Below are 13,601 nucleotides of genomic sequence, written 5' to 3'. Positions count from 1 at the left end.
TCTGGTGAATTCTCTCACCCTCCCGCGCTTCTGACTGTGCCCAGTGCTTGTGTAAACAAAAACAAACAAATAAAAAAAAAAAGTCTCTATTAAAAAAAAAACTTAAAAAAAAAAAAAAAGAAATGATGCTCAAATCTCGGTGTAAACACAGGTAAATGTGATGAACTGCAACCAAATGCGTATCTGGCAAATCAGCTTCCGGGGGCCGAGAGCCCAGCGGGGTCTGACGAATGCCAGGAAACCTGTTGATGGAAGAAGGTCTTCACGCCAACCCCGGGGACCTGAGTCACAGTCTTAATGTAAGATTCGGAAATACTTGGAGAGACACCGAACAGACTGTTACTTGGACCCAGCCAGCGCCGAGGAGTTGCAGCGGCCCTGGATGTATATCCTTCTAGAAAGTTCCGCCTAGGTCTGGAAAGTACCAAGCAGTGTAAACAGCGTAACTCTACACTCCGCCCGGCTCCCCTCTCGCATTCTGTGCTGATCAGCAGTTAGGGACATAAGCCGCAAATGTTTACCCAATTGAAAAATCACTGGACAGTTATGTTCAAATCAAGGATCTGTTTCCAGTTACAAGTAACAGAATCCAACACAATCAACCAGCCCAAATTGCTGAGACAAAAAGGTTAAAAGTTCACATAACTTTGCATGTGCTAAATTTAAGTTCAAGGTTTTAATCATCAGCAAAAACTTTTGTATAGTGGCTCAAATTTACAAGGAAGGCAGTTGAGATGGTATTTGATATCGATATTTCTGGTTTCACTGACAATTGTTGAGATATATAAATATAGCACTTTCTTAACTACACCTAAGTAATTACACATCACGTCCTCTATTAAGCTTATCTGACCTTCGAGTCATCACTGATTATTCTTTAACAGCAAATACATACAAGTATCTACCCTAGGACGGGCTTGTGTGTGCTGCTGAGAAGCATCTGGAACAAAATAGGCCTCTTCTTGTTGGCAGTGTAGCCCAAAGTAAACAGCGGTGCAAGTAAATAATTAATGTACTCTGCGGCCTCCCTTGGTGGCGCAGGGGTTAAAGTCTCAGTGCTACCAAGCTATCGCCAGCCACTGCAGCCTGAGTTCGATCCCCAGCCAGGGAGCTGACCCACATGGCGCGGCAGACGTCTCCTGACTCGCCCGTTGCTCCCTCAGCAGCATATCTCAGTAGATCCACCTGTTCTGCTCCCCACTGTCTCTGGGGAATCCTCTCACCCCACCCCACACACACACACCTCTGGCCTGCACCCCAGCTCTTGTGTGCATAAATAAATAAATAAAATAAACCTTAAAAAATAATGATTGATGTACTCTGTAACCAAGATGAACACAGACTTAGGACCCAAGCAGTGTCAGCCATTCTTGCTGGACAGGTGCCAAGATAAGGTACCTTGTTCTGATTCTCGATTCAGATGAGCTGTGAAGAGTCAGCTCGTGAATCCAAAGCTACATTCGAACTCCTGGCAGACAAAAAAAATGTCTTAAATGGTGGTCGACATCTAAACATGATTTCAACTCTACCTCGTCTTACAAATCTAAGCAGAAACAGAGACGTTAAAGCACCGCGCGTGTGTGAGCTTGAGACATCTCTAATCGTGCTACTCCGCGGGGTCGGTCCACAGCTCAGGTACTGCTTTCTAGATTCCTAGCCACAGAGCAGCGGCAGACCCGGTGGTGGTCTGGCTGCTGCGAGCGGTGTAGGCAGAAAACATAACCGGACCAAAGAAAGACCTTCCTTGTCCTTCTCCCTGGTAGACGTTTTCATTTAAGGTTGTGATTTTCTGAAACATTATTTTAGTATTCTGCAGATCCAAATGTGTCTGTGTAGTTTGCATAAGTAAGATTTGGTAAATAACCTGATTTTCTGGGAATTGGTCCAAGTGAAACCTCTCCTCTTTTGAAGTTCATCCCTTAGTGATTCTTAGGGAGAATGGAGCTTTTTTTTTTTTGGAGTTCCAGGAAAGAGTTTAGCGGCTTGCTCTGCTCATCCGAGGGAGGCTCCAGGGCTACGTTTAACAGAGAACAGATGGCTCCTTTTAAAAGTGGTCATTATAATAATATATTCCAAAGCAGCTAATCATATCACACCAGAGTAGATGGACCCGCTGAAGATACTGCCCGCGGCCGCTCCCCGCCCCCTCGTGTCGGACGCCCCTGTCCCCTACCAGCCCGCAGTGGCCCAGCGGATGCGCCTTAAAGTCTGTAAGCTGCCTTGTGGGCTAGTCTATTTTCTATACATTAGTGCAGAATAATTATTCATAGTGTCAACATTACCTCTAGCAAAACTTTCTGTAGAATTTTTTTAATAGATGCAGAGATAAATGCAGGCCCTTCTACAGAATCTGTTCCGAAAAGCCAAGTGTTAGAGGCAAAGCGCTGGAGTTCTCCGCGGTGCCCTTCCAACGCACGTACACGAACTGGTCCACCGTCCAGTCGAGACAGCCTCAGCTCCCCCACCCCAGCCTCAGTTCACTCCTCAGCGACCTCCGAAGATCAATGATTCTCCGCTCCCCGCCCCAGTGCGGCCCGTGGGTCACGTGTGCATGATGGCAGCGAACCCACTCTGTGGGCTGTTGTTCGATTGCATCTTCAGCTCCACGGCAAAAAAGAAATTATTTCATCACAGTGATATTTATGGTTAGCTTGATTCAATAAAAATGGAATGTCAGCTATTCCAGCCCTAGGATGGAATGTGGAGATTACATCTGAGGTGCCTATCTACAGTTGGAGAAATCAAGGCCTTGGGTTATAAGAAAAGTCTGCAAAGTTAGCAAGGTTGTCAGGTCACACGAAACAGAGCCCCACAGGAATCAGTGAAATAGCGGCAATAATGTGTCAGCAAGAAGAATAAGCAAAACCACCAAAGGCAGTAAGTTAGAAGTGAATGCGGCCTATCAATTGTCAGAGACTGCCTGCCTTACTTCACCTGCTGAATCTTTTTTTTAAGATTTATTTATTTATTTATACAAGAACCAGGGTACAGGTCAGATGTGCAGGAGGGTGAGAGGATCCACCAGAGACAGAGCGGGGAGCAGAACAGGCAGACGGATGAAATACACTGCTGAGGGGAGCAGCGGGTGCAGCAGGGGAGGTCTGCCGCGCCAAGTGGAATCTCCCTGGCCGGGGATCGAACTCGTGCTGCAGAGGCTGCGGATTGCTTTGCAGTGCAGTCCTTAACCCCTTGCGCCACTAGGAAGGCCCCGACCTGCTGAATCTTATTTAAGCTCTACACCAGCTGCCGGAACACAGAGACTTTTATGTCTTGCCCAAGAGCAAACAATTATAAGTTATGGAGCAAATCACTAACCTAGGCATTCTGACTACAAACACTGGGGTTTATTTTATTTTATTTTTGTCATGAGACTCCATGTGAATTTTCTTAGCTTTCTCACTTTCTCGTCTTCAAGCATGTAATAAGAAGCTAAAAATAGTTCATAAAGTTTTCATCAAAGTGAAATTGGAGAGTCAAAATTGCATATTGATTTTCTTCCAAAAGGAAAAATTTTCTGTCCTTTGCAGGGATTGGAAACCGCCTTTGAAAATCAACTTTTTTATTTCCAATTTTGCTTCATGAATAACTTGGACATCATTTTGATTTAAGGACCAGCCCTCTAGAAGGTCCCAGGACGACCCCCGGGCCCTTGTTTCACTGGCAGGGTCTCTGTTGTGGTGTCAGACGAGCACTTTGGGATGATTTCAGCTGCCTCACAGCCTCTGCTCCCAATCAGGCCCGCCGCAGGGAGTTGGGAATCCGAGCAGTGAAGGCAACCCGTCCAGCAGGCGCAGAGATAAATAAATAAATGGCTCCATGAGGAGGCACTTCAGAGGTGGCTGGCCTGGAGGGTCCTGTGTGCCCGGCCAGCGTGGGGGCAGGAGGGAGGCCGCCCTCTCCCCGCCATCATGACCGAGGCCCACAGCTGAGCCGTCAGCGCAGGAGTCGGGACCAGGAGGACGGGCGGGCTGCCGGGGAGACAGGGCCGGCAGGAGATGGCTGTGCGGGCCGCGCCCCCCCCACCCCACGCTGGTCTGCATTTGTTTTGCAAGTTGCAGAGGCCTCGCTCTGGACGCCAAGGAGGAGAAAGGTCAGCCACCCCATCACGGGCGCTCGCGGGCCCCATGGGGCTCACATCACTTCATTTTTGTGGGGGGAAGGAAACTCACAAGCAAGCCCCGAGTGCTGGGAAACAAAGAGGCATTTGATCAGCTGCCCAGACAAGTTTTTTGTTCTAAGCGCTGATGAGAACAGTGCCTGCCTGATAGCTGCGGCTTTGGGACATTCGCTGCACCCACAAAAGTGGTTACCAGGAAATCTGGGTCCACTGAATCCAGGGGGTCTTGCTCTGTCAGTGTGTTCGGTGAAGCCAGGGGAGTTTCCTGGTTCCTGGCTGATGTGTCCGTTGGACCCTGTTCCGCCTTTCCCCAAATCAGTCCTGGTCCTGGAGTTCCCGCTTTCCGTGCAAATGAAGGCGGCCTCCGGCCTCCGCCTGGGGCTCGTTAAAGCTCGCCCAGGCCTGACTGGGAGACCCGTCAGCAGAGGCGCAGGCCACACGCGGTGCCACCCGCTGAGAGGTACATGCTTGTCTTCATGCCTCTTGTTCTTTTAAATATTTATCCTGAAATTTTAAAGGGGATATTGGTGAATTCACCACTGGCCTGGCGGGGGGCGTTTGTTTCTCTTTTTTGAATGTAGGCATTTTTTTCAAAAGGCTTCAAGGGAGACAAAGTTAATGACAGGCATGTCAGGGCTGCTCACTCACAAGAGGCAGGTGCCGCTTGACTTTCTCTGGTGTTCGCCAGTGTGTGACCTCGCGGAGCCAGCGCTTCCCGCTGACAGGACTGTAAGTCCAGGAGGCGCGACTGGACTGTGCGTTGCGCACGAGAACACGCATCAGCACCGACGGGTGTCGACAAGCCTCTCCCGCAGCCTCCTGCTTCTGAGCACCTTTCACTGCCTCCCGTTCACAGGTCTCACCATCACAGACCTGACGAGCCTGGTGGTCTTCTAACATCCTTGAGAACATTCTGGAAGCTCAGTTTCCCCACAGTGGTCCGGCTGGGGTTCCCAGCAGGCTGCCTGGAAGGGCTCCGCGAACGCCGGCTGAGTGAGAGCAGGTGCCGAGAGCCATGGAGGCAGCACAGCTGGTTGCCGGCCGGATTCGGATAAGGACCGAGAAGCTTGTGCCACGCTCCCGTGATACGGTAGTTTCCAGAGAAATCGACGGCACTCGGAGAGGTTCACTGGGCACACCGGCAGCCTCCGTGGGCTGGCTCCCACAAGGCTGAACACCAAGAGTGAAAACGGCAGGGTTTCATGCAGTGTGTGCGAGGAAACGTGCTGTCCGTCCATCATCACATCACACCAGCATTCCTGATTGTTCGGGAAGGGTCGAGGCCGCCCTGGCGACCCCTGCGAACAAGCAGCGCCGCGCACCCGGCAGCGTCTCCGCCCCAGCAAGCAGCAGAGTCTAAGGCGCAGACTCCCCCAAGCAGCAGCTGCCCCCGCACGGCCATGTCGCTGCAGAGGGACGTCAGCGTGGTAAATCCACTCACAGAGGCACGCGCACGGGGGAGACGCTGTAAACGCCCTTGAAACACATTTAGCTTCAGCCCCGGAGGGCAGGATCCGAAGTCCGTTTCCCACGCCGCCATCCAGCGCTGATGTCACTGGCCGAAGCGGGAGAAGAACGAACATCGATCATTCAAGCGGATGATGTGACCCCGTCTGCGGCCAAGGCCGTGCTCGCCTTGGGGGTGTCTGCCGTGTGCGGATCCCAGAATGGAAGCAGGGGGCCTCCTTCGCCGCTCCTCACCCGCGCACACGCACACGCACACGCCCCTTTGGGCTCGAGGGCGCGCCCTTCCTAAACCATTTCTTCACGAGAAAGTGGGCACTGGGGGAGAAACAGGGTTTCCGCCGGCGGAGGTGCCTGCGGGCTGGCTGCATGGGGTCGGGCTGGCTGCATGGGCCGGGCCAGCGCCTTGGCGGGTGCTTCCTGGGAGAATGTTTTACGTGCAGGGTTCCACCCCCCCTGCCTGGGCAGTGACCGCGGTGGCACGAGGAGGGTCCCGCGTGGCCGGCCGCGTGGGGGCAGGAGGGCAGCCGCGCTGTTCCTCCATCGTGACCAAGGCTGGGGTGGGCGGGTGGGGAGCTTCTGAAGCCAGACTCGGGAGGGGCCCCCCCGCTTGTGCACCTCCGGGTGCCATGAGGACAGTCGCCCGCACGGCCCAGCACCCGTGGGAGGGAGACGGCTGCCCACCCCGGGCACCTGGTCTGTCCGGCCTACTCCACCTCGACCCGTCTCCTCACTGCTCCCCTTTCTAAATATTTGGGGGGCTCTGGGAATGTGGACGTGCCTTGCAGAGAGTGACACGATCATGGGGTGCGTCAGCAGCACCTGGGGTTCTGGGGCGGGGCGGGGCTCTCCCTCCCAGGGCTCCTCCTGCCGGGCTCCCACCGGGCCTGGGCACCCGGAGGGGTCCTCGGGTCACGGCGTCTGCGACTGGCCGCTCCCCTCGGGCCCTCCTGCAGCGCACGCGGCCTCCCTGACCAGCGCCTCCGAGCCCGCGCAGGGGTGGCTGCCGGCTGACCGGTCCACGTCCAGGCCCCGCACGTGCCGGGGCGGGTCCTGCGACCTCGGGAGCCGTGCCCGGGGGGCGGGCTGCTTGGTGGGGGACCCCTGGGAAGGTGGGGCTCCCCAGCAGCGCCCCAGGAAGCGCTCCCGGCCGGCTGGCCTGGGTGCCCCACTCCGGCCTGCGAGGTCTTGGAGGGGGCCACGCTGGTCCTGTCCTCACGCTCTCCCCTTCTCGCCCCGCAGGACCAGCGCCCCGCGGTGGGCCAGAGCCCCGGCCCCGGCCCCGGCACCTGCGCGAACCCGACCTCCGGGAGCGGCTACGCAGCCCCGCAGCCCGCGCTGGCCCAGCCCACAGCCGGGAAGAAGCCGGCACTGGCGCGGCAGGCGCTGGAGCAGCAGCTGCTCCTGCAGCAGCAGGTGCGTCTCTCACACACACACACCCGGTGCACACACACACCCGGTACACACACACCCGGTACACACACACCTGGTACACACACACCCGGTACACACACACACACCCAGCAGCAGCTCCTCCTGCAGCAGCAGGTGCGTCTCACACACACACACCTGGTACACACACACACACCCGGTGCGCGCACACACACACCCAGCAGCAGCTCCTCCTGCAGTAGCAGGTGCGTCTCACACACACACCTGGTACACACACACACACCCTGTGCGCACACACCCGGTGCACACACACCCAGTGCACGCACACACACACACACCCCCAGCAGCAGCTCCTCCTGCAGCAGCAGGTGCATCTCACACATACACACCTGGTACACACACACACACATACACACACACACCCTGACCGGCCAAGGGCACCTTCTGGGGTGTGCACTAAAAGGCCATGGAGAGGACTTTGAGGCCCATGAAGCCAGGAGGCCGGGATGCAGGTTTGCATAGAATAATGTCCTGAGCAGCAGAGCAGCTGAGGGAAAGACAAAGACAGAGATGCATCGGCAGCATCGCCCCTGGAGAGGCTAGGAGAGAGAGATGAGATTTGCCTCTGACGCTGAAGGCCTGCAGGGCAGGATTCAGGGACAAGTGGGGTCCCCCACCTCAGGCAGAGCCCCCAAGGTGCGGCCTGGTGTGTTTGCCACCTGAGATTGTGTCAGGAAATGCCTAGTGGCCTCAACAGCGTAAATGATGATGCACAAGTCACCTGTGGCTTCTGAGGAGCAAGAGGTGGGTCCAGAGAGGAGTCAGCGTGTGGGGAGAAGCCGTGAGCAGTGAGTGGACTTGACCTGCGAACAGTGAGCATCGCTGCATTGCAAAGGGACAGCAGCTCTCGTCTGCAAATGAGCTTCACCCCCCCACCCCGTTTTGTTTTGTTTTGTTTCGATCCTCATAATGTAATTTCTTAGGGAAAAGGGCAGTGGGAGGCCACACACCAGTCGGGCGACTTGGCAGGCACACCACCTGCTGTGGCTGGACTGTCCATGCAGCTGTGCAGGGCCCAGCCATCCGGGGTTCTGGGGAGCCCTAGGCCTGGCTCCTTGGAGCCCCGTTGAATCACCGCTGGGCCAGGTGCAAAGGGCAGGGTCCAGGCCATGGAGAGAATGAGAATGAGGCTACTGTCCAGGGGCTTTATAAGCCCTGCACGCTGCTCTCTGTCTGGACTCCAGGAGGGCCTGCTCTTTTGCATACCCAGGAAGAAGCCGGCTTTGATGCCACTGCCATTAGCATTTGCTTTGTAGTCTCTGTGGCCAGGCCTGCAGAGGGAGGCCGAGGCTGCTTGTCCTGGCGGGTCCCAGAGGCATCCACATAGAAGCTGGGGCAGGATGGAGGGGGCTGGGGGGCGCCCGGAGGTGATTCCTCTGCTGGGTGTCTAGGGGCAAGGAAGCGTGAGTTAAATCTCCTGCTACACAGCAGCCTTGGGGGGCTGCCCAGGAGTCCCCAAGTACGGAGCGCACTCCACTCCACGTGGGGGTCAGCCTGCGCACCCTGGGGGAGCCGGGCAGGCAGGCCCTCAGGCTCGCTTCTGCACAAGGAAACCCAGCTCTCCTGGGATGTGCTTGTTAACCCTTTGAGCAACCTGGTTTAGCTCTCGGAGGCAAAATGTCAGTAAGTAGATTGAGTCTGCCCAAAGTGAGTCCGGATTTGCAGTCTGCTCATTAACGGGGGGGCCAAGGGTCGGGGGGGGTCCCCTTGGCTCACCACACGCACCGCGGCCTGTTTTCTCCTGCACGAGGGCGGAGGCTCCTCGCTGCATGGGAGCAGGACAGGCTGCGCAGAGACATGCCGGGGAGCGGGCCTTGGCGGGGAGCCGGGCCTGCGCGGTAGCCTGCGGGGGGCCACGTCCCGGGTGCGGCATCAGGGAACACGGCGAGCCTTCTGCTAGACGCTCGGGCTTTGGGCAAAACCGCAGAGAGGGAGGGCCTCAACCACTTTCTCCCTTGATCTGTAAACCCGTAATTAAAAGAAGTGTAATCATCTGTTTCTGATCCTTTCACACCCGCTCGTGAAAACTGAGCTTTAGATGAACTACTCGGTGCCAGGAACCCTGTGAGTCTTCAGGTTTTTTACCTTAGAAACAAAAATATGAATTTGGTTCTTGTTATTTCAAGCCCTCCTTTCCCTTCAGTGTGGTTGCAGTCTCCTCAGAAGGGTTGGGGTGTGATGGGAACCGGGAACACCCCGGTTCCGTGGGCTGAGCCAGGCTGCCCCGCATCGCCCGCCCTCTCGCCCCGCAGCGGTGGCAAGACTTCCCTTTCTGCCTCTTCTGTGCTTACGTAAGCTCTGTCCCGGTTATTTTCCTCCTTGCAAATGCCGGCTGCCTGGGGTGCACCCGCAGTGCCAGCATGCAGGGCTTCCCGAGCCCTCGGTGAGAGAAGCCACCCCGTGCCCGCCGCGGTGGCCCTGCCTGAAGACCAAGGGCGCGGCTCCGCAGCCCCCCTGCCAGCGGCGCTCGGGTCCTGCCTTCTGGGTAACAGGCTGTAGATGTTCCCAGGTTAGAAAGTGCGGTTTAATGATGTTTTAACTGTGTTTCCAAGGAAAAAATGGCTGCACAAGATCAGATAAACAGACACCTGACGAGGCCGCCCCCCGATTATAAAGACCAAAGGAGAGTCGTGGGCACCGTGCAGCCCAGCGCCCAGTATTCTGGTAAGTGGCCGGGGTCAGAAGGAAAAACCCCGGAGCTGCAGGAAGAGGAGTGTCCGCCTGCAGCATCTCCTCCCGCACGGCTCCTCGAGGGGCGCTCCCTCAGAGTCTGGTCAGACGCCCGCTGGGCACCCACCCCAGGCCGGACCCGGCGCTTCGCCCTCTCTGCAGCGGCTCTGACCCCCCACGCCCGCAGCTCCCTCTCCCCGCACTCGTCTGAGGCCCCAGGGTCCCGATGTGTTCCCCCTCCAGGCTCAGCGGTGGCCCTGTGCCAGCGAGTCTTGGCCCAGGGGTGCTTTAGGGGGTGCTCCCCTCTGGTCGCGTCTGTGCTGGCACTGGGCTTTCTTCCCGCCGTCCTCGCCAGGCTGTGCGGCGTAACCGTGACAGGCCCAGCTCTCGGGCGGCCCGGGCATGAGCAGCCCTGTGGGGGCCCACACTCGCGGTAACCCCGGGCCTGGACCCACCCCCCGACCCCGCAGCTGCGCTTTCATGCGTGTGGCTGAGATGATTCCTGGTCTTCGTTCTTGCGCCGCGTTCAGAGTTGCTGAGCTCTTGCGCATTGCCGCGAGCGAGAAGACAAACTAACGAGGAGGAACTAACAGAACCACCTTCTTTCTCGTAGGAGGCTCATCCACGGTGACTTTAAAGTCCAGCCAGACGTTGGCAAACCCGGTTTCAACACACACCATTTTGACGCCCAACCCCAGCCTCCTGTCGACCGCGCACGGAAGCAGGGTGTCCGCAGCCGCGCCGCATGGGGGCCTGTTCGGCGGCCTGCCCTGCAGCCAGCCGGGCGCCTACAGCGTGCCCGCGGGGATGGCACCGCCGCCCCAGCCAGGGAGCCCCGGCCGGCCCCTGGCAGGCCAGAGCAGCCCCCTGATGCCGCGGGCGCCCGCCCTGGGGCCCGGCGCTAACACCGGCGCAGCCACCTTCGCGGCTGGCGCTGCCCCGCCGCTGAGACCCACCCTGGCCCACGGCATGGCGAGCCTGCCGGCCCAGCGGACGCCCGCGGTCATGATCACGCCCAGCACGAGCGCACCCAGCTGGGCCTCCCAAGAAGCCGCAGCCAAGCAGCAGGACGCGCTGAAGCCCCCCGGAGCCGGCCGCTTCCCCGCCGGCGCCCCTGCGGCCTACGCCCCGCACCAGCCCTTGCAGCAGCCGCCGGCGGCCAGCCCGCAGTTCCCCCAGCGGCCGGCGGCCCCGCCCAACCCCGTGGCCCCCGCCCTGCAGCTGAGGCCCGGGGGCCAGATGAGCCAGACTTTGAACGGGCAGGCGCTGGGTCCACTCAGAAGCCTGGGCCTCAGGCCCGGCCAGCTGGGCACGCAGCTGCTGTCCAGTGTCAGCCAGCCGGGGACCGGGCTGAGCCAGGCCAGGACAGGCGCCAGCCAGCCGGCCCTGGCCCCCAGCGGCTTTCCGTCCCCCGGCCACAGCTCCAGGGCTCCTCTCGGGGCCGAGCCGGGCGGTGACTTAGCCTTCGACTTTCTCAGCCACCAGGCGGACCCCATGGGCCCCACCCTGAACAGCGACGCGGACTTCATCGACTCCCTGCTGAAGACGGAGCCCGGGGGCGACGACTGGATGAAGGACATCAATTTTGATGAGATCTTGGGGAGCGGCTCCTGAGGGGGCGCAGAGGCCCCCCCAGCCTGCGGGCAGCGTTTCTCCAGACCTGAGCCCCGGGTCGCTGGCCCCAGCCTCGGACGCCCTGGAGATGCCGTGGCTTGGAGCTGGAAAGACACCAGAGAGGCCAACGTTCTCCTCCAAAGGCTGGTTTTCGGTCCTCTGCCTGCGAGCAAAGCACCGCTCAGCTCCTGGACAGTGTTTCCGGCCCGTGCAGACAGCCGGTGGGCTGGGGACGAGGGGCCCGGGGGGCCACCGAGTAGGACGGCCGCCCAGCGCGCCTCCCCCAAGGAGAGGGCAGGACGGTGCGTGGAGCCGCGGAGCAGCCCCTGCCCCAGCCCGCAGCGGTCCTGCCCCCTCTCGTGGCCCCACCCTCGTGCCCCCTACTTTCCCAGGCGCCCAGGCCGCGGGAGGGTGCAGGTGGGAGTCAGGGACGAGCCCCGGGGACCCACAGGCCGCCTGGGCCAGGCAGTCCAGGCCCGGAGCCCCTCCCCTGCTGTGGCCCTATGGAGCGGCCGGGTCCTGCGCCCCAGCAAGAATGTGGACGTGCCCCAGATTATTTGGGCTCCCACGTCCAATTCCTGAGTCTGGTTCCAAGTCTCAGGCACACCTGAGGCCTGGCCAGGCGGCGCGAGCCATTGTCCGTGCGCTGTGGGCAGCTGGTCTCGCGGGTAGGAGCACCCGCCACCCTCCCTGGGCTTGGCTCCGAAGAGACCTTCTGGGCACGGGTCACCGGGGTCCTGCTGATGGGTGATGCCAGCTCCTTCCCAGGCGGGGTGCTGGGCCCGGCCCCCCTGTATAGCGTGCTCCCCAAGGCCGAGCTTGTAGGAAAACGCAGTCGGGGCCAGGGTGGAGGTGAGCAGGCGTCTTGCTTTGTTTGCAGGTAGAAGCAAAGGTCAGGACGGGGTGGGGGGTGGGCTCCCTCACAGACTCCCGGGGCAGTTAAAGGAAGGCGGCACTGAGGGGGCAGCCTGCCCTTGCTGACACTTTCTGGTTACACAGCTGGCAGGAGGTGCTGCTCAGCAGCGGCCTGTCCCTCCTGTTCCCGAGGGGAACACCCTGGCCTCGGGCTGGCGGCCCCTGCCGAGCCAGCCACCCCCCAGGGCTCAGCACTTACTGCAGGGCCTTTGGCAAGTCATGACCCCAGCGCCCACCTGCAGACCAGCGTCCTCCAGGCGGACGTGCTGCTGGGGCCCTGCAAATCCCTCTCACCTTCCTAACCACAGAGGAGGACCAGCACCTTCATACTCGGCCACCAAGCGTGGGGACCTGAGGTTGGGGGATAAGGAAGCCTTTCACGCTCCCATCAAAAATTAACACATTTTTATAAGTCCCTGCAAAGCCCTTTCCGAACCTTCCAGTCGTCCGGAAGCGCGCCCTTCGCACAGGGCCCCGCCGCCAGCCCCGGGCCTCTCCTGTGCTAGGCTGTACATGTGGATAAATGACTCGTTTTGTAAACTTCTGTAAAGAATATTTTGGTAGAAATACTGAAAACATATTCTTTGGGTTATATTTATACCTATGTGAAATAAATATACTATCAAAAGGTTATATTTTATACAAAAAGTAAATTGTTACCTTTTGTATGCTGATACACAAAGTTTTGTATAATAGGATGGTTTCTTTTTAGCTCTACACTTAAGACCCCAGGTAGCCAAGGGGGAGCTCTGGAAACTGGGGGGGGGGGGGGGCTTGTTAGATTTCTAGCCGGAAACCTCAGTGAGAGAACCACATTCCGGGTTTCAACCCTGGCCTTTTTTCTTTCCCGCCCCCAAATTCCTTCTAACCCGTGTTGCACATCCTGCCTGCCACCCCGTGAGGTTTCCCTCCGCTCCGGAGCCAAGAGCACCCTCTCCTGGCAGAGGGAGGAGGGCGTGTCCCCGCAGCCTCTGTGCCCCCGGCTGCGGGGGGCTGGGGGTGTCTCTGCCCGCGGGTCCCCGCGACACTCTGTGGTCTGCTGCTTCTCCCCTGACACCAAGACCGTGCTTTGTAGTCGCTATCACGTTTCAGAGAGACGGCAATCAGAATGTTTGGATTTTCTTCTATCCTAATGTGAATTTTATAATTAATGTCTATTTATTCAGCTATTCATTAAAACACAGGAGTCTCTGGAGAAACGGTGTGGTCTATACTTTCTGTTCCTTGGCAGCCTGACACCAAAGATGATGTGCTTTTCCCGGAAGCTGAGCTGAGGACGCCCTGTTGGCATCTAAAGCCGAAACTTCAGGCGGTGCAACTTACAGAGCCTCGGGCCCCTCTCCGGTTTACGGAAATACCGGGCGGCCTC

General features: G+C 58.5%; 1 protein-coding gene across 1 annotated transcript in view; it reads left to right on the top strand.

Moving 5' to 3' along the window:
- The window catches only part of MAML2 (mastermind like transcriptional coactivator 2), a 124,871-nt gene extending 111,886 nt beyond the window's left edge, over positions 1-12,985 (top strand). Inside the window, exons 4-6 of the mRNA XM_054692917.1 lie at positions 6,824-6,997; positions 9,586-9,697; positions 10,317-12,985. Coding sequence (XP_054548892.1) covers positions 6,824-6,997; positions 9,586-9,697; positions 10,317-11,317 — 1,287 coding nt within the window. The 3' untranslated portion in view covers positions 11,318-12,985. The remainder of the gene's footprint in view (positions 1-6,823; positions 6,998-9,585; positions 9,698-10,316) is intronic.
- The last annotated feature ends 616 nt before the right edge of the window (positions 12,986-13,601 follow it).

Source organism: Talpa occidentalis, unplaced genomic scaffold (genome assembly GCF_014898055.3).
Source record: "Talpa occidentalis isolate TD23 unplaced genomic scaffold, MPIMG_talOcc4v2.1 talOcc4.12, whole genome shotgun sequence".
Taxonomy (NCBI): domain Eukaryota; kingdom Metazoa; phylum Chordata; class Mammalia; order Eulipotyphla; family Talpidae; genus Talpa; species Talpa occidentalis.
The sequence above is the reverse complement of the archived record's forward strand: the minus strand, read 5'-3'. Positions and strand labels throughout refer to the sequence as shown.